The 26,780-nt window shown below is 39.2% G+C and overlaps 3 protein-coding genes and 1 long non-coding RNA gene across 4 annotated transcripts; 3 read left to right on the top strand and 1 right to left on the bottom strand.

The window, feature by feature from the left end:
• The first annotated feature begins 10,975 nt into the window (after positions 1–10,975).
• On the top strand, positions 10,976–12,530 carry LOC117448959 (uncharacterized). The gene is made up of 3 exons (XR_004552426.1): positions 10,976–11,056; positions 11,157–11,250; positions 12,183–12,530. It is a non-coding gene; the product is annotated as an uncharacterized lncRNA (long non-coding RNA).
• Positions 12,531–13,111: 581 nt separating this feature from the next.
• LOC117448958 (deoxyribonuclease-1-like) lies at positions 13,112–17,529 on the bottom strand. Its single transcript, XM_034086249.2, has 9 exons — positions 17,449–17,529; positions 17,069–17,157; positions 16,900–16,986; positions 16,700–16,812; positions 15,818–15,930; positions 15,160–15,317; positions 14,936–15,032; positions 14,665–14,788; positions 13,112–13,555 (listed from the first exon to the last, which is right to left on the bottom strand). The coding sequence occupies exons 1-9, from the start codon at positions 17,527–17,529 to the stop codon at positions 13,434–13,436; spliced, it is 984 nt and encodes a 327-aa protein (XP_033942140.1). The 3' UTR covers positions 13,112–13,433.
• LOC117448957 (keratin, type II cytoskeletal 8) lies at positions 16,553–21,670 on the top strand. Its single transcript, XM_034086248.1, has 10 exons — positions 16,553–16,631; positions 18,740–19,020; positions 19,142–19,350; positions 19,453–19,513; positions 19,644–19,739; positions 19,842–20,006; positions 20,213–20,338; positions 20,504–20,724; positions 21,258–21,304; positions 21,413–21,670. The coding sequence occupies exons 1-10, from the start codon at positions 16,625–16,627 to the stop codon at positions 21,499–21,501; spliced, it is 1,302 nt and encodes a 433-aa protein (XP_033942139.1). The 5' UTR covers positions 16,553–16,624; the 3' UTR covers positions 21,502–21,670.
• Positions 21,671–22,360: 690 nt separating this feature from the next.
• Positions 22,361–26,543, top strand: LOC117450130 (NACHT, LRR and PYD domains-containing protein 12). Its single transcript, XM_034088175.2, has 9 exons — positions 22,361–22,534; positions 22,737–24,336; positions 24,420–24,581; positions 24,688–24,861; positions 24,952–25,125; positions 25,254–25,427; positions 25,511–25,684; positions 25,770–25,937; positions 26,051–26,543. The coding sequence occupies exons 2-9, from the start codon at positions 22,751–22,753 to the stop codon at positions 26,118–26,120; spliced, it is 2,682 nt and encodes an 893-aa protein (XP_033944066.1). The 5' UTR covers positions 22,361–22,534; positions 22,737–22,750; the 3' UTR covers positions 26,121–26,543.
• Positions 26,544–26,780: the final 237 nt, after the last annotated feature.

The raw sequence follows: 26,780 nt of genomic DNA, 5'->3' as shown, positions 1-26,780 counted from the left end.
CGATAACACGATTAGCCTTTTGCAAAACATCTGTTTACTACGATAAACACTGAACCAAAATAAATGTGCGGTTGCTCTTTAATTAAGCATTTATTTGTTGAAGTTTTTAGAAATCATCATTATAAACTCATAATGTCACTGACCAATAGACCAGACAAACCAATCATCCATTCCATCTCATTTATATTATTAACAGAATAACACAATACATATTCAATAGAACAAATAAAAGAGTCAGGAGTATTTCACTCTGCACTAAAATATTATAAAACATACATATATTATCTGTCTAGAATCCGTGTATCTACCGTCCAATTGTTTTTCTTTATTAAACACGTAAACGGAAGAGCGTTTGAGAGGCCTTTTTGCTTTTTGCTTTTTACCTTACTAAATGGTCGAATGGTCATTGGAGCGAGGGGCGGGGCGAAACTCATGGAAGTGATTTCAAAACAAAAGCGGTGATAGTAGGCTTGTTTGAGACACATTAGGCGTGTTTGAGACAAGCAAGACCTGCGCAGACCTGCGCAGTTGCGATCAACCGTCTTGCCCGTCTTGCTAGTGCGTTGCATGATGGTTAGTCATTTTGTCCGACTTGCTCTGGAGGCTCGCCCACATGAGACTTTGAAATCTCGCGGGACAAAGACGCCCGCAGCCTTGAGAGCGAGGCGAGGCGAGTTGGCGTAGTTGCTCTCCACAAGCTGCAGAAGCGAAATGCTTGATGGGAAACGGCTCGCTGGTATCTCGAGCTGAGCGCTCATTGGTGGTTTTTACCACGTGCTGCTGATGAAACTCTCCAATTGGCTGGCAAAAGTTTGTTGTTGTTTTGTGTCAGTTTTACGTCGCCACATCCATTCCCATTTTTCATCATTGTTCCACAATGTTTATCATCATGAAATTAATATCTATATATTTGATACTATACTGATTACCGTTTTCATACTTTATATATCTTAGCATATTCATACACACTGTTCATACTGCTCACAGGCTGATATCTAGTGTATTCATACCCCACTGTTTATTCATCATTCAATTCATTCTATATGTTATTCTGTAGATTGTGTACATTACTTTCCACTTCACTGCTTGTTGCACCTGGTTAGAAGCTAAACTGCATTTCGTTCTCTCAGTACCTGTAATATGTGCAATAACAATACAGTTTAATCTAATCTTGAGCAGGAACAAATGTATTTACTTAGTACATATCTGACATTAACGATTAAACACATTTGTGCATTCTTTATAAATGCAAACCGAGTCAAGCCGACTCCGGAGGTGGCGGTATGCACCTTAAAGTTGTTTGCAATCCGCCAAAAAACCGAGAGAAGAAGAAATAGATGAAGAAGCCGTCTCCGAGTCCGAGCTGTCCGACTTAAGACAAGCTTTTTGACACCTCCCCCGGCTGCGATCGGCTACTCTCGTCTACTTTCGAGGCGAGCCGCAATGTGTCTCAAACAAGCCTATTGCGGCTCGCCTCGAAAGTAGACGAGAGTAGCCGATCGCAGCCGGGGGAGGTCTCAAAAAGCTCGCCTGAAGTCGGACAGCTCGGAGACGGCTTCTTCATCTTCTTCTTCTTCTCTCGGTTTTTTGGCGGATACGTTTTTTGGCTTTAAAAGATACGTTTTCTTCGTTTTCTTCGCCTCTCTATAGAGAGGTGAAGTCACGCCCATCTACTTCCGGCCCATGGGACCCCGGAAGCGAAAAATTAACATTGAATTCAATGGAGAGAGAAAACTTATCTTTTGATCCCGTTTGAATTGTGCCACGAACTACACATATGATGTTTGTCAATCTTAAACAATAAGTTCCATGTCAAAAAAGTCACATTTTGTCGTAAAACTGTTGAAATATAAGACTATGAAAAATACGCGACTACAAAGACTACAAATCCCAAATCCCATTCTGGCTCGCGTAAGTGATGTCACAGGCGATCATGCTCCAAGTGGTTGCGACTCGTAATTAAAGCGAAGAAGAAGATCTCATAACTGATTTATTCCCTCCAATAAATAAGAGATTGCTAAAAATAAATTCACTTTTACAAGATGCCTGTGTGCTTTGTACCAGGTTGTAATCACATAAGTGATCATACTTATAGATCATAGCTCGTTCTATCGCTTCCCGTCTGATGAAAGGACCAGGAGTCGTTGGATCAGACATCAGGTAATACACATGTTGTGCATGGAACATAGTCAAGTTAGCTACATAGCTAGTAGCGAGCACGTTAGTTAGCATCACATTACTTAGCCTTGTCATTTGTATTAGCCTTAACATGAAGTGAACCCAAATGTTAAACAGTAAGAGTAGTCATAATGGTAAGTATTTTGTGAAACATTTGAAGAGGAGCCTATCGCCCCCTCGGAGGGAGGTAGGCTAACGGCAGATTAGCATCTGCGATCTTTTCTACTTAATGCTATCTGCTCAAATGGGTAACATTGAACATTAAAAGATCAGGCAGTTCAGGGAGAGTCAAAGGAAGGAAGGCAGCTTTGCATGACATTTATTTATTTATAGAAGGACCATGCATACAAAAACATTAATCTCAGCAAAGAGAAGAGATGCAATATGCCAGATTATAGCTAATAGCTAATTTCCATCTGTGGTCCATTCTTCTGGACGTGTTTCATTGTGATGATAGTGAGTCAATCTGTTTGTTGGAAAGACAGTAGTTGAGTGATTACTGATAGAACATTATTAAAAGAGATAAGTATTTAAAGTGTTGTTACTGACCTTTTTCTCTTTTATTTCCTTTCCCTCACCTGTAACTGCTGAGACCCTGAGGAACATGCACACTGACCTGCTCTGGCAACCTGATTTCCACTGTACGTAATAGTATTTGGTTATGGTATATTATTTATATACATCAAAGGCACAATGCACCCCCCAGAGACACACATGTATTGAGTGTGATATTGTGCATAGGTCAAGTGAAATCATCTTTACACACGAGGAAACTGTAGGAGCGGCAACTTGTTTTGAAATTGAATTTTTAATATCCGATAATGAAGTTGATCTGTTTTCTTTATTCTTCTCTCTTCCCAGCTCCATCCATCACCATGCTCTGTTCCTGCAGGTCCTGCTTGCTAATCAATGCTTTATTTTTTTACACAATTACAAACAAAGTCAATGTATTGTATGACATGAAGTTGTGTTTCATTCGGAGTCAATAATAAATTCATTCTGCCTTCAACTGCACAATGACTGTGGACTGCACCGACATCCATGTAGCTGCCCCCCAGTAAGATGAACCAAGCAAAGAGGGTCGCCATCATGCCCAAGGCTTAAACTGACCTGAGACCAGCACACCCAAACACAACGGCTCTTTTAAGAGCCACCTACAGTTTCAAAGAGTTGCAATCCTACGTTATTATAATTATTAAACTGGTTCATGTGTCACTTAGTTTACTGAACCGTGATGAATGAAAGAAATGAGTGAGGTAGTGCTTTACTGAAGTTACAAAGACATTAATATATGAGTAACAGGTCAGTGTAAACACAAGCTTCTGTCAATTATGGATCATTCAAACTATTTATATAAAAATATGTAATAAAGTTCTAAAACAAGTATTCGGTATATTCCTTGATAGCTTTTGGAGAAGGTTGTTTTTAAATTTACTAAAATCTATCGTTTCAACTGTTTCACTTTATAAAAAGGAACAGGTGAGTAGAGCATCATTGAGTTTCTTATTCTGTCAGTAAATTATCCAAATGAAATGTTTATCATTATTTTATTCAACCCTAAACAAATTGATTGTACCTTTTTAATAATGACCTTACATAGTTAAGTTAAATTAACTTCAGAAAATCAAATCTGTTCTGAGAAAAAACTAATAAATGTTTAAAGATAGGAACTTGCCATCCCACTGAAAAACAGTCCGTAGAGATTTAAAGGCATAGTTGTAGTTCAGTCCAACGTTTCATTTGGATTCATTTCTCCAACAGTCAACTATTTTCATAAAGAATATATATATTTTTCAAAGTCAACTTTATTGTCAATCTTACTCAGTTTGTGTTTATAGACAGAGATCAAAAATACTTTTAAATCAAATAAAATTATACAATTTACAGATATGTATACAAATATATATATATATATATATATATCCTATATAATGATGGTGGACACTTCACCTCCAGCAGGGCAGATGGCTGCACAAGTCCATCGGGGGATGCTCCCAAAACACCGACTCACTCACAAAGAGACCAGACTCGAACACTGTCTCCTGATAGGCCTGCACAAAAGCCTTCACCCCTTCGGCCTCGTTTACAACCCCCCAGTTGACAGCCATGACTCCGTCCAAGATGTACCCCCCGAGCACCCTCTTCATGAGGGACGCGCATGGAGTGAATGAAAGTCCCGACCGCAGCACAGCACCAAACTTGCTGGCTGTCAACCTGCCCCGCCTGTGTAACTGCCACTTTGTCCGCTGTCCTCCGGTGGCTGTCTGGATGGCAGCTTGCTGGTCTCTGCTCAGTCGCGTTGAGGCAAGAATTGCCTCATGCCCCCGACCCCCATGCCCCTTCACCAGCTCCGGCACGGTGACAATGGCCTGATGTTGAGGCCGCGGCTCTGGCTCAGGTGACAAAAGCCATGCCATGCCACACTGTGCGCCCCTCAGTGCAGACCTGAACCAGTCTACATCCTGAGTGGCGATGTCTCTGGCCAGTGGGTTGTATGTCTCCTCTCACTGTTGGTAAAGTTGAGACACCGGCTGGACTACTTTGGAAGTGCCAGGCTTCCTCCACTGGCACTCGACATCTGTGGAGCTGATCTGCCACATGGCACATATTGCCAATGCTGCAGCGTGGCTGCATTTGTACATCCCCCGTGCACAATCACAGACAGCGCTCTGCATCGCGCAATCGTCTCCCATGCAGATCTGTACAAATAAAGTAAGTACCATGTTTGTTAGCATGCTATAATAGATTGAATGAGCAATAATACAAGGATGGTCCGGATCTGGGGGTGGGAGGGGTTATTTTTCCATAGTTTTGTCTGATTGTTGTTATTGTTTGTTTTTTCTGTATTTTTTGTAATGTGTGTTGTACTGGTTGTGATTGTACATTGTATTTTTCTAAATGTGTATGAATACATTTTTGAAAAACATTTGATCAACAATAAAAAAGGATTTGGTCAGGATCTAGACTCAGTGTGTAGTTTATTAATTAATCAATGCTCTCTACATTAGGAAAACACATACCAGTGTACCAGAGGGAGTCACACACAGCTGTGCCTGGATAACCAAACAAATTGACAAGATAACCAAAACCCTTGAATCTACACACAGCAAATAAACTCAAATGACACAACGAGATGTAAAAGGAGATCACACATACAGTATAGTCGATATAAAACTGGACGCTTCAATCTGAAGAGCAACTAACAACGGTTTCACACAAAAAAATGTGTAACTTCACAGTTTTACGACACATTTAAATTTTTTTGACTTGCAAAATATTCTTTTAAATTGACAAACATCATATGTGTCATTCGTGGCACAATTCAAACGGGATCAAAAGATAACCTTTCTCTCTCCATTGACTTCAATGTATAATTTTACGCTTCCGGGGTCCCATGGAGGCTCCCGGAAAGGGAGGGACTTCGCCTCTCTATATGCCTTGAGTTGCACATGGCTCCAACGATCACACACACACACACACACACACACACACACACACACACACACACACACACACACACACACACACACACACACACACACACACACACACACACACACACACACACACACACACACACACACACACACCATTTGTATTGTATGAGAGGTTCCATGAGAGGTTCCAGGTAGAATTGAGGCGGATATTTGTAATGTTCAGAGGTTGTTGTGTTTAATATTCATGAGAATATTTGTCATTGTTCAAATGATAATAAACATTAGCATAAAGCATATTTGTCCACTCATATGTTGATAAGAGTATTAAAAACTTGAAAAATATTCCTCTAAGGTACATTTAGAACAGATAAAAAATGTGCGATTAATTTGCGATTAATCGCGATTAACTATGGACAATCATGCGATTAATCGCGATTAAATATTTTAATCGACTGACAGCCCTAATAAATTAATAATGTTGTGTGCAAACATTTCAAATTTAAATATAAAATGAAAAATAAGTTTACTTTTGAAATGATTTCTCACAAAAACCTTTCTAAATTATAGTAAATTATTAAAAAAGGTTTCGTCAATATACGTTTTTCTGCCTAAAATAGTTGAAATTGAACGTAAAACTATATCAAACACCACATGCATGGCAATTAACCCATTTTTGCCCGCTATTTAAATTGACTTTGGTTAGTTAATAAAAATATTGATATTATATATATATATATATATATATACATATACATATATAATTGATGCAGTCTTTCTGAACACTTTTTTAAAAAAATACTGCAAATGAAGAATATTTAAAATGTTAACTTACGTTGAACAGATTTGTGAAAGGATAAATTCTTCATGGGCTTCAATGGCTCTAGTAAAGGGTGTTTTATGGTTGCTTGTATGATAGTGGTTTGTTTAAATAACTACTGACATTTTAATAAATATTGCAAAAAAGGGCTCCAAAAAAGGCATATATAACCTGGCCGGCTTAACCAGTGTGTAATTATTCAAGCACCACAAGATTCAGAGTTTATAAAGTACAATTCTGGGCCATTGATTGTGTCATTTCTCCAAACACATACAGTAAAAATGCCTGTTTTGAAGCCTTAAAATGGTGCAGGAAAAGGACTTTACATTGTATTATACTTAAAGACAGGGCTATTCAGTTAAGAGAAGAGAAAAAGGAAAGCAAATTGTTATAATGGGTGATGTAACATTAATGACAGACATAATATGAGGTCCTTGGCACTGTGTGATCATGGGGCATCACCCTTACAGCATCAGGACAATATCATATGGAGTCAGACACTGGAAGTGTGCTGGAGGCTGATGCGTTGACTGGGACTGATGGAAGGATGAGGCTGATGAGACTGAAGAATCTGTGACGAATTAGCGGCTGAGAAATAATCATATATTAAAAGACAGCAGCATCATAAGAGGCCAACAAGAGTGACAGAGTGAGTCAGTGTGCAGTCTACCATCCTCTTAAAATACTCTGTCCAACAATATCAGTCTCATGAAGAAAGGTTTTTTAACGCTTATTCAAAATAGCAGAGAAACATGCATTCTTGTACTCAGGAGGGGACATTGACAGAGGATTGTTGGAAAAGTACACAATAAGTACTTCATAGTACTTGTGGGGGTAGTTTCAGTACTGAGTCCAACAGGATCAATCTCACGAAGAATTAATTGCAATAAAAAGAATTCCCTCATCAAACTTAGCAGAAGTGGCTTGATTTTGTTCTCAGAAGGGGACTTTGACAGAGTATTTCTCAAAAAATACACAGTAAAAGTACTTCAATGTATTGTTAGTAGTAGGCTTACTAATACAAAGTCAAACAGTATCAATTTCATTCAGTGTTATAGCAGAATGTTTAATACAGCGTATTTCTGATATTCATTAAAGATCACATATGATGTGTGTTACTGAGTTGGGTCACACACAGTTAGAGAGACAATGGTCGTTCTGAATAATCAATAGATGTATTCATTTTAAGTGAGCTGACACCGAGGTTAGAGGAAGTTCAGAGAAGGCCTCAGGTTATAAAAAACAGTTAACATTTTTGTTTGTTAACTACTCCTAAGGATGTCATGAGATGATGACGTTTAAACATATACAAGTATTGCTTTCAGAGAAAAACATGTGACATAGGCCTATGTGTGGTAGGCTGCATGATAGAATGTGTGTGCGTTAAACATGCCTAGGGAAAATGTGTGTGTGTTCATTGCAGTGGCTATATATGCTGTATGATTGTTGGTGCGGGGCATTTCCGCGATTGGCTGCTGTGGCAGCAGGTGATGTACTCCCCATATTGTTTGTTTGTTGCAACAACTAAATAATAATTACTGATCAGCTATATCTGTGTTTGTGTTTTATTGATTCCTCTCTGTTTCATTCTTTCCTGTTGTGTTATGCTGGACCGCCACAACAAACTAATGGTAAAATTGTCTTTTTATCATTCATCAAAGATAGCAGAAAAACCTGAATTATGTAGGCTACTATGGAGGACAGAGGATTACTCAAAAAGTACACAGTAAAAGTAGCCTACTTCATTTCATTTCTAGTAGCAGTCAAATTAGCAGAGGTGGGACCAAGTCATTGTTTTGCAAGTCCGAGTCAAGTCTCAAGTCTTTGCGCTCAAGTCCAAGTCAAGTCTCAAGTCAGGATGGGCAATCAAGTCAAGTCCAAGTCCTAAACTTTGACAAAAACGAGTCTTAAATAAGTCATTATGTGCTTTTTCCCAAATGTAATGACATCGATCAACAGAATAATACTTAATAATCAAACTGCTCTTTATTAGTCACATTAATAATTTAATAATCAATTTTCTCTCTGCTGGGAAAGTAACGTGTTTTTTCTAATTTAAGAGGGATCAGTAAGGTAAGGCTACCGTGACGGTTTGATTCAGAAGGAGTTTAATGTATAAGATACCTGATGTTGAGGTAACCAGAATGTTTATTTCCACTGTGTACAATATGTTGTAAGGGACCCACAATTTATCTTTATGCAAGGGATAAGGTGCAGCGAGGCGGTCTCTATGGGGAAAAGAACACCTGAATCTACATCCCTCTGCAGGTGGTACTTTAACTATATTTTGATGATAATACTTTTCTACTTTTACTTGTAACATTTTGAATGCAGGACTTTTTATTGTAACCGAGTATTCCTACACTCTGGTACTTTTACTCAAGTACAAGACCTGAACTTCTCCCAAAAGTATTTGTATCACTCATTGAATATAGCAGGGAAAAAAATGAAGAGCAGCTGATTTGAAAAAAACAACTGGAGAGACGGCTGACCCTGGTGCCAGAAAGCCACACGTGGGATACACTGTGAACCTCTATCGCCTGTCAGCGCAATTTACATGATGCCTTAAAACCATAGACTGTGGTAGAAACATGTTTTTTTTCTGCTGTAAAGTTGGGCATTTTAACATGGGGTCTATGGAAATTGCTCCTTTCTGCAGCCAGTCCCTAGCGGCCCATGTATGAACTGCAGTGTGTGGCACTTCCGTATTGGCGTCCCGGCTGTTCCCCAGAGTTTGCTGCTTGCTTAAAACATATAATAATAAAGGGCGGTGCCGGCCGTCAGCAAACCGAGCCGGCACGGTAGTTTTTTCATATTCTGTTTTCTATTGATTTAGTTTTTCTCAAAACAAAAAATAAAATCACTAGAAAATAGAAACAAAAAAACCCCCAGTTTTTTCATATTCTGCTACCGGAAGTTGCCTTACAAAATAAGAGCGCAGATCAGTCGTGTCTCTATCGTCTCTATCCATCCATGTGGTCGGAAGTAGAAGGTCAAAAATAAAAGTGCGGTGCTAGTTAAAGGTGGGGTAGGTAAGTTTCAGAAACCGGCTCGAGATACACTTTTTGTTATATTCCATGGAATGTTCTTAACATCCCGATAGCAATGAATATCTTAAGCGCTTTGACAAAAAATCCATACAAAAATGTATGGAAGCCGAAAAAGCCGAAAAAGAAGCCGTAATACTGTAAAAAGTCGTCCGTTTAGCCGGGCCGACTAAACGGATTCAGACTTTGGTTGGCCTACCTGCCTGTCAGCCTTCCATTGGGGCACAAACTTATCTCGTGCCCTCATTGGTCATGTGCGCGTTCGTGTGTATTGGAGGAGGGGCTCTATAAGGAAGTGGCAGATTTTCTCCGGTTGTGTATTTTCAAATTCTAGCGATCTCGAGCCGGTTTCTCAAACTTACCTACCCCACCTTTAATAGACATGGATCAATACGTAGTATTTCGCAACAGTAAAAGAGTGTGTCTCAGAGAAGAAGATATGACTGCAAAAAAACTAAGCCGCATTTTTCAGGTAAAAATACAAATAATACTATAGACTACATCGACTACAATCACTGAATTAGCTAGCTACTAGTTAACATTACAGCTCTGTGCCTTTGTGAAGCCTGTTAGCCTAGTTGTTGGGGATTTTGCATCCTTGAAGTCCGCCTGAACCTGAATTATTATTATTATTATTATTATTATGTGAATAATTATAATAATAATCACTTAATTTAGAGGTTCACCATTTGGTGAGGTTTTCTCAGTAGTCACAATCATATATAAAGGTTTGGAAGTAACGACTAGCACTAGGAGTTAATTGACTTATGATTGTTTTTGACAGGTCTCATCTCAAAGTCTCTATGTGAGTGATGATGCGAACGTGGCCTGGTTTCCTGGAGCATCAGGTGTTTTCAACTCCTATGATCTCACTCCCAGAGGTCACTATGAGGTGCATGGTGAGGACGATGTCCCGCCATCCAGCTTCAAGTAACATGGGCCAACGATTTTATTGCATGCGAACACCTGCAACTGCTTCTGCTAGTTCACTTGCACAGCGGGCTTCAGCCCCCCCAAGGGCCACTGTCTCCAAAACATTTCAAAGGTAACCTTAAAGTCGCTTACTAAGTTACTGTGAAACATTATTTTAAAATGTACTAATTACGAGATGGGAAATTAATTATAATTTCATTTACATGAAAAATCGATAGATAAGATTTGAAATGAGGAAATTATCATTTCAAATCCAGTTTCCATTCTTTATATAATTCGTAGTTATTGTGTACTAATAGTTAATACCACTTTATGCACATTTTAACATTATTCCCTAAAAAATGCTCTACATTGTCTTTTGTTGATATACAAATGACACATATATATTAACCATTGCTATGATTATTATGGCTTCAGTGTCATAGCATTTATGTGGGTATGATATTTTTACAGATCAGTGTACCTTGCTGAGCTGGTTGGTGGGAGACTGAGTCCCAGCAGAATGGTGGTTATCCGGTTTTTGGAATGCGAGGCTTCCATTCAGGGGATCATTGGAAAGGTGCAAGATGCCATTGGAAGTCATGACCCCATTATATTAACAGATGCCCAGGGAAATGAAATGTTGGAGTCAGAGGGAACAACAGGTGGACAATATTAATGAATTATGTGTATATATTACATGCCACAATACTACTCGTGACTGAACTAGCCACTTAAGTTATATTGTTTTGTTCTACTCCTAAGGGTCACACTACTGGAAACAAAATGCAAGAAGAATTCTTGCTGTAGCAGAACGGGACTTTCAGGACTTGCAAGGCACAAAGCGGAGAAGATTGAGGTATCTTATGTATTCATATTACCCGTATACATAATTCAATCATTGAAGTACATTGTGTTTTTCTTGCTTTTATCCTTAAGCTTTCTTATTCCGACTATTAAAAACAACAGTTTTTTATTTCAAATCAGCACATATCTTCTGGCCATTACTGCTTATGTATTAACACTTTTGCATGCTGCTAGTGAATGGGTTCCCCCACCTAAAAAAGTGCCTGTCAATAAAAAAACTAAAAACTTTTCCCCACAATCAAGATTAGCAATTTACCTTGATACACCCTATTGCAATTTTTCTGTCTTGTTTTGAACTATGTATACCATGTAATATAAACCCCATAGAAAACAGCCCTGACTTGGCCAAGCTACATTCAGAAATAAAACACTTGCATTTTATAATATTTCAAACAAACGGTAAGACCACAATTAGCATAAACGATTTAACAGTACCATTAACTATGTGTTATGTTGTTGAAGAGCTGGTACTGGCATCACAGAGCTTATCAGATGTCACTGCATCAATCAGAGAGCTCACCAATCTGACAGCCACTCAAAGAGTCACCCTAAGTCCTTCCCAGCTACAGATAATCAAGCAAGGTTTTTGCTGTGTTGTTTGTTTGAGTAAGTATGCAATAGATACTTGAATAATTTTCACACACATAAGGTAACTTTAAATCCATTTAATATTGTGTCTACCATTGTACAAATACGCATTTTTACATTCACATAAAAAGGTCATTTGTGTCTTATACACTACAGGTAATTGCATGTACTGACGTAGACCTTTGTGTAACAGGCCGTAGTATGCTATAATAACAAAGACATTTTCCACAGCATTAAAGTTGTGTTATAAGTAAACACTATCACCCAATACACCAAAAATATTTAACAGGGACATGCATACAGAGAATGACTAGGTTTTCTCAATTTTCTTTTTAGGGTTCATCGAAGAGCCAGTCTTCACACAATGTTGCAAGAGCATCATTGGCTGCAAAAGATGTGTGGAGCAGTGGCAGGAGACCTCTGACTACTGTGCAAAATGTAGGGGGAACTCCGATAACAGCACCATAGTTGAGGTTAATGGTCTGTCAGAAGTCTTTTCTGAAATCCCTTTTTGATGAGGAGTAACATGTTTCCCCTTTATACACACGGACAGGCATGGTGTTTTTGAGTTGACTTTAGTTACTGATATTTGGGTCACAGTTGTTGTTTATTATTTCTTAAGCATAAAGAGTAAAAATGTGACCACTGTTTTTATTGACATAATTATTTGATCGACATTAACATTTGTCTTTACCAGTCACCCACTGTCACCAAGTTTGTGTTGCCGCTACTAATTTACATTCTTCAAAGGAATTGTTCAACATTTCAATGTTTTAACCTGTTGCATCACTCTTCAGGTGACAGAAACCAGTCGTTTAACTGTTGTTGCATCTAGAAAAAGAGATAGTCAAAGATAGCTCATCACTTGTTAGCTTTGCACAAATACTGGTAGTCAAAAGGAAGTGTTATTCTGCCTTGCTGATAGTCAAAAGATTAACTTTACAACAACACTAAACGATCCCGTGTGCTTGTTGTGACTTTTTTTATTTACCACGGTCTCAGGACCTTTATGTGTTTTGTAAAGTTATATTCTGATGCTAGCACTTCTTATTGACTACCAGTATTTGTGCAAAGCTAACAAGTGATGAGCTATCTTTGCCTGTCTCTTTTTCTAGATGCAACAACAGTTAAACGACTGGTTTCTGTCACCTGAAGAGTGATGCAACAAGCTAAAACATTGAAATGATGAACAATTCCTTTGAAGAATGTAAATTAGTAACGGCAACACAAACTTGGTGACAGTGGGTGACTGGTAAAGACACATTTTAATGTCGATCAAATAATGATGTCAATAACAAGTATTTTACCTTTACAGACTTTTTTTTATTAGGTTTTCTCGTTATCCCTCTTTTGATTCAGACAACACAAACGGGAAACGGCTTTGGTTTTCCGTTTTTCCGTTTTAAATCAAAAACGAAAAAAGGCTGGTATTTTCGTTTTTTGGCTTTTGGTTCAAACGAAAAATCAAACTAACAAAACGTACACGGACCAGATACATATAAAAAGGACACCTTTCATGTGTGAAACCATTATGTATTTAAAAAAAATACAGCTTAGCAAAATCAGTCATGTCATTGTGAGATCTTGTCATTGTTTCAGCTTGAGTGTGGAAAGCCGCTGTTTTAATAAAGTGATCAGTAGTTGAAGTTTTTCTCGCTCCAGCAGGAGGTTTTCCTTCTGCAGATTCAACACATCATCCTGCAGACTTTCTGTAAGAGGGAAAAAACACTTAATTAATTACATGCATAGTGTCTAATAACTGTCACTGGATTATTTTGTTCAACTTTTTGTTAAAATTGCCATGGTCTCGCAAATTATTGGGCTTTAGTGCCTCAATGTTTGGGTTGAAGTCTGCAGAAATATGGCATCATTTAAAACATTTACTCAAGTGCACAAGAGAAAATAAACACAAGTGTTACTAGAATATGCTTTTATCTTAAAGGCTGATTGTAATCTGTTGTTATTTTCAGCAAAATGAAAAAAGTAAAGAGAGAGGAAAACACATTGAATGCATTTAGTGTGTTTGTGCCTCTTCAACTTCCTGCCTTGTCAGAGACTTCAGCCCCAAGTACATTTCGTCTGAACACCACCTTAAACAGCCTGACCCCAGTTTTTACTGAACTTGACTTTAACACGAGAAAGAGTATGTTTTGGAAAATATTTCATGCCTTGGATTTGGCGCTCTTGTGGGTAAGGCTGTTGGATATAAACTAATTGAAGTGAGTTTTAATAGTTAAAAACAAATGGATGAAAAAAAGTCATTTCTGATTTTGACTAGCGTAACTGTGGTTTGGCTTTGTAGTAAAGGTCTACAGCATGGCACAAAAGATTCTATATTTCAGGCTTTGGACACAAAGGAAGTACATAGGATATTATTGGTTTTGGTGTTTACTGAGATTTCTGTAGAAGCATTGGATTTGGTCAATCACAAAATGTAAAGCATGTGTGTACACACAAATCACAAGACTCTCCTTTTAAACAATGAATTGACATCTTTGTATTAGACTTAATAACAAACATGTTTTTTCTGCACCATCACAATAAAGACATTTTAATTGTTTAAAACTAGTTTTCTCCTCCCAAACATTTTAAAAGCCTCTGCTTTTCGAAAGTAAAGCTTTTGACTAAAGCTGTAAGGCAAGTACTAATTATTTTTTACAAGAAACACTCCCAAATTCCAACCATTCCTTTTCATTAAGTGCATAACTGTCTTTGAAAAGGGCCCCACTGCAGTGAAATGTGTAAACAAAGTACTGTTTGCACCTCTCCCACATACTTAAATTCATGTCTGTCAGTAAAATACAGTTTTGTTTTTTACCTGTGACAGCTCTGTGAACTGATGAATCAACACTGTCACTTCTTCGGTTGCTCTTTGTCATCCAGAAAGGAGGGGCTTTACGTAACTCTACCTCCACAGGGTAGTGGTCGCTCACCCTCAGGGCCTGTGGGAGGATGCACATAATGAGTGAGAAATGTTGCTACAAAAAAAGAGAAATAAGTTATGCAAGTGCAGAACATGTTGGTTATTAGATGAGATTTAACTTTAATAGGTACAGAGACAATGAGATACAGTATGAGGGGCAACTCACCTTTTCTTCAGTCATAGCAAACTCTTTGTGGAAATGAAATGGCTTGGCTGAGTTTGGCACAAAGGCTGTAAGCATATCTTCTCCATACACAACAATCCTGTGGTAAATAAATGTATTCCATTGTTTAAATATAAGGTCAAAAATGCTTCTTCTTGACAGAAATAGTATGCCACAATTTAAGCAATGTCCCCTGAATTTATGGGTGTTTATGAATGAACACATGCCGGTCGTAGGTGTGTTCGTTTGACGTTCTTGCCATCGTGTCCACGCCATCACGGATTAGCCAATGGAAATTCTTGTCGCTGCGGATGCGAATCTCCTGCATCTCCTTAGGGGTGATGTACACACCATCTGCATTGAAATCTCCCAGGATCATTATGTTCTAAAATAAATCAGAAATGGCCATTTTGAGTGCTGATAAAAGAAATGTAATCAAGAAAGCCATGTCAAAACATTATTTAAACATATTTTATAGCCCATACAGTTTGTGTGATTCCTCTGATATGGGAGTATAAAATAAGGTATGTCCACTGATTAAAACAAATAACCTGCTTAATCTATTTCAAAATTATAGTAGCTTTTTGCAGGTTATTATGTAGATGAAGCATGAATAGTCTTTGTTTAATACTTATTGTGTAAAGCAGACTCAACTCAATTTGATTATTTACAGTAAATCAAGCAATTCAAGTATTTTGCTATGACTTTAAGCTTGACTTTATTTACCTGAATGTTTATATCACAGATTTACCTATGTTACATTTATATCCGCTTAGAATACTTTTTTCCACTGTATGGTAATACATCTGGTCCACCTTGAACATATTAAAGCACTTCTTTTATTTGAAACCGTGAAAATTTAATACTGAACATCATGCAACTCACATCAGTTTTCCATTTGTCTTTGACCACCAGACAGACCTCATACAGCTCATCCAGCTCTCTCTCAGAGTCCCACGGCTTGGTGTGGACCGGGATCAGCACTATGTCCTTCAGCACTGCAACCACAGACAAAAACAAATGATAATCTCTCCGATTACATGCCCCGTCACGACGTATCTCACACAGTGGTGTAAAGTAAAGTACATCTAATCAAGTTCTGTACTTAAGTAACATTTTGAGATACATTTACTTTACTTGAGTATTTCCATTTTCTGTTACTTTGTACTTCTACTCCACTACAATTCAGAGGTAAATCGTGTACTTTTACTCCACTACATTTATTATCACCTTTAGTTACTTTGCAGATGTGGCTTGATTATGTAAAATGTAATCAACACTTAACTAAGACAATAGTTACACCTGGAGTAAATTCACAAGCTACACAGCAGTATACAAAGTAATTAAAACTATCTGCACCTTTACCAGCTTTGATAACACTTTAATGCATCAATAATTATAATCAAAACATATAATATATATTATTCTGAAATCGACCAATCTGCAAAATGAGTTATTTTACTTCTGGTAAATTGTTATGCTATTATATTAGGATTTGGAATGCAGGACTTTTACGTGTTACTTGAGTATTCCTACACTCTGGTACTTCTACTTTTACTGAAGTACAAGATCTTTTCCCACCTCTTATCTTACATGTGAACGCACACCGGAGCCATTGACTGACATAACCTGATATACCTGCACTCTGCTTCGGTCCATATATAGACATGACTCAGACGCAACACAGGTGTTATGGCGAGTATGTCATTATACTTTGATATCCAAACTGCAACACCCTGTTTTTCTTATACTCATGGTAGGACTGACCTGTGTTGTGTGGTTTAAAGCGGAGAATATATGGTTCTCTGGCAAAGGCATCCATGTCGTTCACTTGGTTGTCTTCATATTGATAGCTGTCAACCAGATCAACAACATCATCCCTTTTAGTGGGACAAAAATGTATTTTAGTGCAGTTTGATGGTAACTTTTCAAAAGTATTAAAGTCTGGCAAAGGGATTTGATCTTACCTGTAAAGGAACAAAAACTGCTCCTTGTATCTGTTCCGCCCCAGTCGGACACTGAGCTGCAGAGCATAGTGATGGGTCGTGTTGACTCTGATAAGACAATCAAGAACGCGTTTGCATAGTTAAAACAACAAAAAACATATTTTCTTTAAAAAAGAAGAAGTAAACTCACTCATTTAGTTCTTTTAAGAACAGTTTGACAGCAGCTCCGGTCACATCCACCACCTCAATAATCACTATGATGTCGTATCGTGACACAATCTACAAAAGACGAAAAAGGACACATTATATTAATGCATGTCATTTGTGATATTTATTTCTCTCAAATTGAATAAATTACAGCCTTATCAAAAGCAGTTGTGATTATCAAGATGTCATCAAGGAAACATTTTACACTTCATAATTCAAACCGCCAATTATTACTTGGCTCTTGGCTGCATCCCAAAGATCACAAAAAAGTGACACGAACCATGCTTTTTCCAAACGACAGCCTTATCGTTATCATTACAGATCTTTTACTGAATAACAATGTCTACCAAAGAGGAGTGTTACCTTGACAAGAGCTGACAGGACGTCTGGATCTGAGACTTTGGTCTGTCCGAACCTCTGTGCGTTAAACGAGGCGATCTTCATATCTGACAAGTGCTAATACAGACTGTAAAAATACATCTGTTAAATAATTCAGTATTTCTTTATATATATAAATACAACACAGTCACAGTCACAGCTATTCTTCTCCCAGCATTACGCACCTAGAATGAGCAGGTTCAGTGGCACAGTCTTAACTCCAGAATAAAACCACACCTGATGAGAGACTTGTTTTCTCTGTAGGGCTGGTTGTTATTTTAAAGCAAGAAGATGATTGGGTAATCCATCTTTAAAGAAATAGGAGAGTTAAAAGGAGATAAATGTTATAAAAGATTGTTTGAGAAAGCCCAGTCTTTTGTTTACAACCGGGTGTCCCCAACATACAGTACAGACATAACGTTTCACATTGTATTTTAACTGTTAACACAAAGAAAAGGTTGATAACTGATGTGATAACAAATGTTATCATATTTGTATAATCTCAGGAAGTTAACTAAAAGATTTGTGATAAGGCTCTCACAAAACTAGTAGCCTATCTGATAAGGTACATGTTCTAGATATTTGTGTACAGATTATTATTGTCCCCTTTTTTGGAGAACCTTATCAATTGACATTTGCCATTTAGCAGATAGTGTCCCCTGTTGGTGAAAGGAAAGCACTAGAGAAATACAACTTTATTTAGTAAAGCACAGGTCAAGAAGTGCTCCATAAGGGTATACATTCTTATGCATCAGACCATAAAACAGTAAAAAAAAAAATACAATAAAACAGCGGCACAACACACACAACTCCGGACAGCACGAGGTGAGCCAAATGCCATTAATCTGTTTCCTCTTGTGCTGCAATGGAATCTCATTTGGGCACAAAGCCAATGTAATTAATTATTCAGATAACACACGCTTTAAACCTTTATCAGTAAAGATTTTGGTTCTTCAATACTTCTTGAATCACATTTCTTCTTTTTAATTTAGCAAGTACCCAGTGCTTTCCTCCAGAAACCCCTTCATTATTATTCAAATGCGGCACACCTGAAACCGAGGAGCAGGCTTGAATTCCAGCGTAGCTGTAACAACGCAACTTTGACTGAGGGGGTAGGTGGGAGAACAGGTGGTATGTGACAGACTGGTTTACCAACATTGGGAAGCCGCATAACTTCCTTTTCGCGCCACACCCACACCTGCCTATAAAGAACCCAAAAGATGAAATGATCAACAAACAGAGCTCAACCACCACCGAACCTCTCCATCCCCTCCAGCAGTGAAATCTTCAACCATGAGTATGAGAAGCAAGCGCAGCAGCCGTCCAGGACTAGGCACGTCCTCAGGGGGCTTCAGCAGCATGTCCATGGGATCCTACTCCATCCCCAGGATGAGCAGCGGGGGTTATCAGGGGGCTTCCATTAAAGCCGTGACCGTCAACAAGAGCCTGCTCACCCCGATAAATGTTGACATCGACCCCAACATCCAAGTGGTTCGCCACAAGGAGAAAGAGCAGATCAAGGGTCTCAACAATCGTTTTGTCACATTCATTGATAAGGTAAGAGAACATTTCTCCTCAACTCTTGCTGAGGGATTTTGAATGTCAGATTTAATCCAACAATTATATTATCACTACAAAAGATGTTTGATTTGAAGGGTATTTTCTAATTGTGCCACAGGTGAGGCACCTGGAGCAGCAGAACAAAATGATGGAGACCAAGTGGAATATGATGAAGGGACAGACCACCGCCTCCTCTTCTGTTGAACCCATGCTGAAGTCCTACATCGCCAGCCTGCAGCAGCACCTGGACTTTCTCAACAATGACAAACACAGACTGGACATGGAGAACAATGTCATGCACAAAAGTGTGAACGACAGCAAGACAAAGTAAGTGCGAAAGAAAATGAACTTCTTTTTAATTTTGAGATTTAAGACGTGTTCTGATGTGCAAGCTTTGCATGATTAATCCAATATACTGGGCTTTTTCAGGTATGAGGATGAGATCAACAAAAGGAATGATGCGGAGAATGAGTTTGTCCTGATCAAAAAGGTAAAGTATGCAGTCCTGATGGCTATGAGAGATAATTATTTTCTTAACGTGTAAAAAATGTTTTTGTAAAAACACAGGAAAAGCTTAAACATTAAGAGAAGTGTGTTTGTTTGTTTTTGGCTGCCCGCAGGATGTAGATGCAGGCTATATGTCCAAGGTGGATCTACATGACAAGGTGTCTATGATAAGTGATGAAGTCAACTTCCTCAAGGCTATGTATGACCAGGTACGCAAACGCAACATTTTTCAAATATAAGGAAAAATATGCAGCTTGTTATGTTCTGGATTTTCTCTTCATACCGTTGCTGTATGTATTTGTTTTTAAAAGGAGCTGTGTGAGCTGCAGGACAGCCTGAAGATGACCTCTGTGGTGGTGCAGATGGACAACTCCCGAGCTCTGAACATGGATCAGATCGTGGCAGACGTCAAGGCTCAGTATGAGGACATTGCTGGTCGCAGTCGTCAAGAAGCTGAAAACTGGCACAAGAGCAAGGTAAAAAACTACAAATAATGAATAATCATTTATATCATGAAATCTGTAGTAAAAACAGTTTCTCAAACTAGAAACATGAATGGGTTCAGCAGTAAGCTAAAGCTCGTAAATCTACTAGAAGACCATGGTTTTTTTACATGTACCGCCCTTGTCAAACCTGATCATTACTGATCTCACGTCCTCTGTTTGTTATCTGCTGTCACCAGTTTGACCAGATCACAGCCACAGCCGACCAGTATGGCAGTGATCTGCGCAGTTCCAAGGGGGAAATATCTGAGCTCAATCGAATGATCAGCCGCCTGCAGAATGAGATCCTGGCTGTAAAGTCACAGGTGAGTGAAAGGTTTATAGAGTGTCTGGTATGTTATGAGTCAAAAGTGACTACATTTGTAGTTTAGTCTTACAGTTTGACGGTAATGCTTCCGTTGAGCCTTACATTTTATTTGCTGAAAGGTGTAATTCAATTCCGACACCATCCATTCCTGACATTTTTTCAGCATGCCAACGTTGAGGGCCAGGTAACTGAAGCTGAGCAGCGCGGGGAGGGGGCCGTGCAGGATGCCAAGGCTCGCATCGAGGACCTGGAGCGGGCTCTGCAGAGGGCAAAGCATGACATGGCTCTGCAGCTCAGAGAGTACCAGGAGCTCATGAATGTCAAGCTGGGCCTGGACATAGAGATCTCCACCTACAGGAAACTGCTGGAGGGAGAGGAGGAAAGGTGAGTGGTATTGGTAGATCTCAACACTGCCAAGTTCTCATCACATGATATCTGGATATGGTTGAAGGGCAAATAAGGTTTTCGATGGGGGCATTTCTAAAAAATTTAATTGATTTTCAGCCTTGTAATAAACGTCATTATTGGACACTAGATGAAGAGTTACAAAAATATCACGATTGTGCAGCAAACCCAGTCAAAACCTGTTGCCCACAATTATTTCAAGTAAACTCGACCACCAACAGTTTGGTCTGCTTTTTTCAAGTTGTTGATCCGACCCACATTTGCAAACCTAACAATCCAGTTTGTTTTCATCCATGAAGTCTCTGGTATTTAATGGTTGGTGACACCCGCAGTTGTAGTTACGGTTTTCCCCCAACAAGTGGCAACAATGAGCATATTTCACACTTAAAAACAAACTGTAAACAGACTTTTATTTTTTTAAATGTAGTGAATTCCTGTTAAAAAACAATTATATTCAACATCAGGGCTAGCATTGTTATGTATTTATCCAATTTCTGCTTTCTCACTCATAGAATTGGACAGGACTCTATTGTGAACATCCAAACTGTGCAAAACCAAAGTAAGTACTTTTATACTGGAGATTTTTAGCATTTGTATCAGAATTGTTATGACTGTGTGTAATGTGTGTGACTGTAAGTAACATTGTCCACCATCCTCTCCACAACAGCCGTCCAAGTTGACAACCCCAGGCCACGAAGGCAAAGTGCAATCCTCATCAAGACAGTGGAGACCCAAGACATATCAACATGGAACTAATGCAGAAAAAACCTACAATATATTAGCCTGCTGGATCCCCTTGACCATTTAACTCGAACCTTTGCATTAATCTCATTGTAACCTACATTAAGACAGCTGCACCAACTAACCATTACTTCCCCTCCCATTGAATTAAACATGAATTACCACTTCCTGTGTTTTTAATAAAGATGTGCTCAGTTGCATGATCATGTGTCCTTTTTTTTGTTGGGTAGTAATTAATTGCAGTGTATTTGGTTACTCTCTTCTTCAAATCTTCATTAAAACATGATAAAAAAAGTCAGCAGTAGCTGACTTGTGTCACATCATATAAAATGCATATAATGTCCTTCCAAAAAAAAGTAATAACTGCTATCCAAACAGAGGAAATACAGCTTACTCTAGCCAGCTGCAGACAATATCAGACTGAGCTCTGACCAGAATAAACCAGTTTTGAAACAACTTAATGGCTGTTATGCATAGCATATTCATAAGTAAAAGTACTCATTATTGAAAAGAGACCATGTAAGATATTTGTATTATAATGTTGTATGTATTTTTGCATTGAAGCTGGTAAGGGTGGGGTTCATTTAAGGACTCTATAATATAAAACTAGTAGCTTAATCATTTATTAATAATCTCTCTGGATATAAGGCTGCTAAATAAATACAGTTTTTGAATATAACCAGAATTATTATCTTGTGAGAGTTGGCCTATAAGAAAAAAGATTAATCGTTGGATTCTTGAGTAAATGTAGTAAGACGACAAAACTTAATTTTGGGAGCATATCAAAACAATTGCAAAGTGTCGCAGGACAATTTTCTATTGCGTCACTCCATCGTCTGCAAGGCAGCGCTCTGGGTTTAATACCCCCCTTTATTTCCTGTTCCGCAACGGTTATCGGTTCGGCTGATAGCTCGTCTGCAACAGCTGCTGCCTTCACAGTGTTGGCGGTACCCCACCATTAAAACAATAACCCGTCTGCTTTCCTGATCGACTGTCTTCTCGAGACTTTCTTATTGTTTGTCTGGCTCTGCACTGCGTAGACTGCAAGGTAACTGTACACACACTTCCGTATTTTCGAACATTACAAATGTGCTCTGTTACTGTACCTTGTATGATTTGGGAGACAGATTTTGTCAGAGTCAGGGAGTAACTTAAAGTTAATAACACTGTAATTTATTTGCAGGCATTACATGTTTCTTGCAGACTGTCATTATTGGTTTAACTATATTGTATGTTATGTATTCTCACAGCAATTATTTACACAATGGACAAAGTGGCTGTACTGACTCACACCCTGAAACCAGAAGTAATTTCAACACTTCTTGGCGGGGAGCTGCCTGTCAGTGTGATAAAGAACAATAGGTACATATCCCTGCTGACTTCTGATGCTCTTGTGACAGACAGAAATGCAGAAGACAACTCCCTTGATCATGCCATCCAAGCGGCTCTGACTGATGAGACCAGATCTGTGATACTGACAGGTCCTGAGGGATCAGGGAAAACCACCGCTTTAGAGAAGCTAGTTGTGGGCTGGGCGAAAGGAGAGCACTTTCAAAACTTTCCTTATGTTTTCCATTTCAAGTTGAGGGAGTTAAATTCCCTCACTGGCACGCTCTCCCTGGAAACATTACTCCTACACCACCACGGGAATGTCCCTCGTGAGTCACTGCCTCTAATTCTGAAGAATCCTGCAGCGGTGTTGTTTGTGTTTGATGATCTTGATCAGTGCAAACAAAGCCTGGATCTATCCGCCCACACCCTGTGCTCTGACCCCAGCCAGGCAGCCTCAATGCCATGTTTAGTGGCAAGCTTGCTTCATGGATCCCTGCTGAAAGGAGCTGCCTTTGTGGTTGCATCCAGGTCAACAGGATCCCTAAAGTTTCTGAGCAGCACCATGGTGGAGGTGTTGGGGTTTCTGAAGCCTCAAAGAGAAGCATACTTCAACAAGTTCTTTCCTGACCCGATTGCTGCAGGAAAAGCAAGAATCCACATGGAAAAGACTTTGGGCTTTTATGATATCTGCACTTCCCCAAGATTTTGTTGGACAGTTTGTTCTGTTTACAAGTCTCTGATGGATGCTGGTGCTAAACTTCCTGAAACGTTATCTCAGCTCTATGTAAACATCCTGGTCCACCTGATTCAGTCGCTCTCACTGAACGAGGCCTGCAGCAGAGAGTTCATATCTGCCCTCGGCAAGATGGCTTCTCATTGTCTCCTTGATCAGCATTCGAGTTGCACCGAAGAAGAAATGAATTCCTTTGGTTTTCAACAGTTTCTTACTTCCGTTGGTGCTTTTCTGCAAGTTCACGGTGACCCATCAGAGAGACGTGTCTTCTCCTTCCACTCCAGTCTGATGCAGGAGTTCCTCTTGGCTGTTTCTGTCTTCTGTGACAACTCAACGCCCGGGGGTGCAGAGAAGATGTTGGAAAAGCACAAAAGCCATGCAAAGTTTCTGGATCTCTTCTTGTCAGCTCTCTCAGAGCCACTTCAGCGCAGACCTCTGGAGAGCCTGCTGGGGGAGCTGAACTCGGATCAGATCATGGATTTCAAGAAGTGGTTTAAAAGCAACTCAGAGCAAACACTGAAGGGATTTCACAAAGAAAAGCACCAACACTGCTTCCATCTGCTTCATCAAACTCAGAATGAGAGTTTGGTGAAAGAGATTATCACCCCCTCAGCACGAATAGGCATCAGCTATGGAGACCTGAGCCTCCAGGACTGTGTGGCTCTAAATTATGTGTTCACGTGCCTCGGTGAGCTGGAGCAGTTGAATCTGTACCACACAGGGAATCTGACAGAGGAACAAGCAGAGATGCTGGCTCCAACTATGACCTTGTCACGTAAGATATGGTAAGTCGAGGTGAGAAATTGACATGTCCAGGCATAATTTAATTCAGCATATTTTATAAAAGATTGCTCTGTTGTGTCTCCAGCTTGTCACAGAGCTCCTTGAGTGCAGGGGCCGTCTCTCATCTGGCATCAGCACTCAGCAGAGGAATCACAAAGAAGCTCGATCTCTCACATTCACACCTCGGAGATGAAAAGTTTAAAATTCTCTGCGCTGGCATCAGAGACTGCAAGCTTCAAACAATACAGTAAGATTTAAGCTGAATGCATTCTTTTAAAAATGCTTTACCATAACCCACATTTCTTAAAAGCACATTAATAAGTCCTAAACATTTTTGATTTGTATGTTCCCAGACTTGCAGTTTGCAACCTGACAGAGGCAATGTGTGAAGATCTGGTGTCAGCCCTGACCTCAGGCAGCTCCCAGCTGTGTGTGTTAGACCTGACCTTTAATGACATCGGGGACCAGGGCTTGACGAAGCTGTGCAAAGCGCTGCAGAGTCCTCTATGCAAGCTACAGGACCTCCAGTGTGTACCTTTTTTATAGATTACATTTCTTTTTGTGTTAGATCTGTCTATTCTTTTTTTTTAAACCCACCTTTTTCGGTTTATTTGAAGGCTACACGGCTGCAAGTTGACTGCTGCATCCATGGACTCATTATCTGCAGCTTTGTGTTCTGGCCAATCCGAGTTGAGAGAAGTGAACCTGAACCATAACACGATTGGTGAAAGAGGAGTGGAGGCTTTGTGCAAGTCTCTGCAACACCCGCTTTGCAAACTGCGAAGCCTCAAGTAAGACTGACGTTGAAATAACTCAATGTATATGTGTGCTTTGACACATAAAATAAACGTGTGATGAATAATATTTGACATCCATCTTTTTTGCTATTGATGACCTTTTTGATATATTTTTATTTTAGATTCTTCGACAGCGATTTGACAGGTTCTTGCTGTCCTCATCTAATGGCGGCCTTGATGTCGGAGCACTGCTCTCTCTCTGAGCTGGACCTGTCAGTGAATGATTTGGGACAGGAGGGGGCGCTGCAGCTCTGCCAAGCCCTCCGTCAACCCGGATGTCGCCTAGAAAAGCTCTGGTAGGGTGCCATGTGTTATCATTCTGTTGACTTTTCAGTGATGAGGTACCACCTTTCACAAATATTTAATATACACCCTACAGCTTACAACGATGCGAGTTGACCGAGCCAGTCTTCAAAGAGCTGAGCTCAGTGCTGACAAGTGGGACTTCTCGACTGAAGTCCCTTGCTGTGGGTATACATGCAGTGGGAGACCAAGGGGTTAAACATCTTTGGGATGCTGTTGCACATCCAAGCTGTCTGTTGGAGGAACTGGAGTGAGTCAAAATAATAAAACAACTATTTTATCACCACATTGCAGTGAGCACTACATTAAATATGTCTGCCTCTCTTCTATTGCAGTGTTGAGATGACCGGTTTGACGGACGCCTGCCTTGAGGACTTGTGTGCTGCTATAAGGGCCAGCAAGACTTTGAAGACCCTGGAACTAAGGAACAACTCGCTGACCGACGCTTCTGTCCCCGCCATCGTCGAGGTCTTGCAGGACAGCGACAACATGCAGGAGATGAAGTAAGACTAATTTGCTCCAGTGAACAGATAAACTATCTTGAACTTTACATAAAGTTTACATAAAGTGGGGAAACATTTGTAACTTGTGTAACTCTGCTTTCTCTCTCTTTTAGCCTGAAGTACAACGACTTCAGTGAAGAAGCTTTGAGCATCTTGGACGAGTGTGATAAAATAAGATACTGAAGATTGATCACACACACTGCTAGACGATCACAAACGGTGCTTATTATTTGAGTTCAAGTGATTAAAGGACTCATTAATTTGTCAGTCAACAGAAACATAAGTATTCAATCACTCATTGTATAATCATACGTCAAGGAATATTGTGTTGGGGCACGGCACATTCACTGATTACAATGTCAAATACATGTCAAATGTATGTCAAATGTTACATTTTATTTTGCTTTTTTCTCTGCTTTAAATAAGATATCTTAAGGTTTGGACTGTTTGACAAACAAGAAACATGACCAGTTGATAGAAAATACAGACTGATACTTATACTGACACTTATTATTGTATATCAAGCAACTACTCAAGAATATAATCAGCAGCAGTTGTACTCATTATACAGTCAAGTTCGCTATATAATAAAAATCCTACACATTGTTCACTGATGCATTATCTTTTATTAAGAAATATTTGGCATTTTAAGAGAGATCTTTAGCTTACTAGAGTAAGCAGTATTTTCAATAAGGCAGATTGCAGTGATTTCTTTTTTCAGCTGTAAATATATTACCATTTTCACAAATAAAATGTAGAAAACGCTTCTTGACAATAGCAGTGTTGACATTGTTTCAATTTCATTACTTTGTATACACACGCACAAACACACACACACACACA

This window comes from Pseudochaenichthys georgianus, chromosome 7 (assembly GCF_902827115.2).
Source record: "Pseudochaenichthys georgianus chromosome 7, fPseGeo1.2, whole genome shotgun sequence".
In the NCBI taxonomy this organism is placed as follows: Eukaryota; Metazoa; Chordata; class Actinopteri; order Perciformes; family Channichthyidae; genus Pseudochaenichthys; species Pseudochaenichthys georgianus.
Note: the sequence above shows the minus strand (reverse complement) of the source record. Positions and strands in the feature narration are given on the sequence as shown.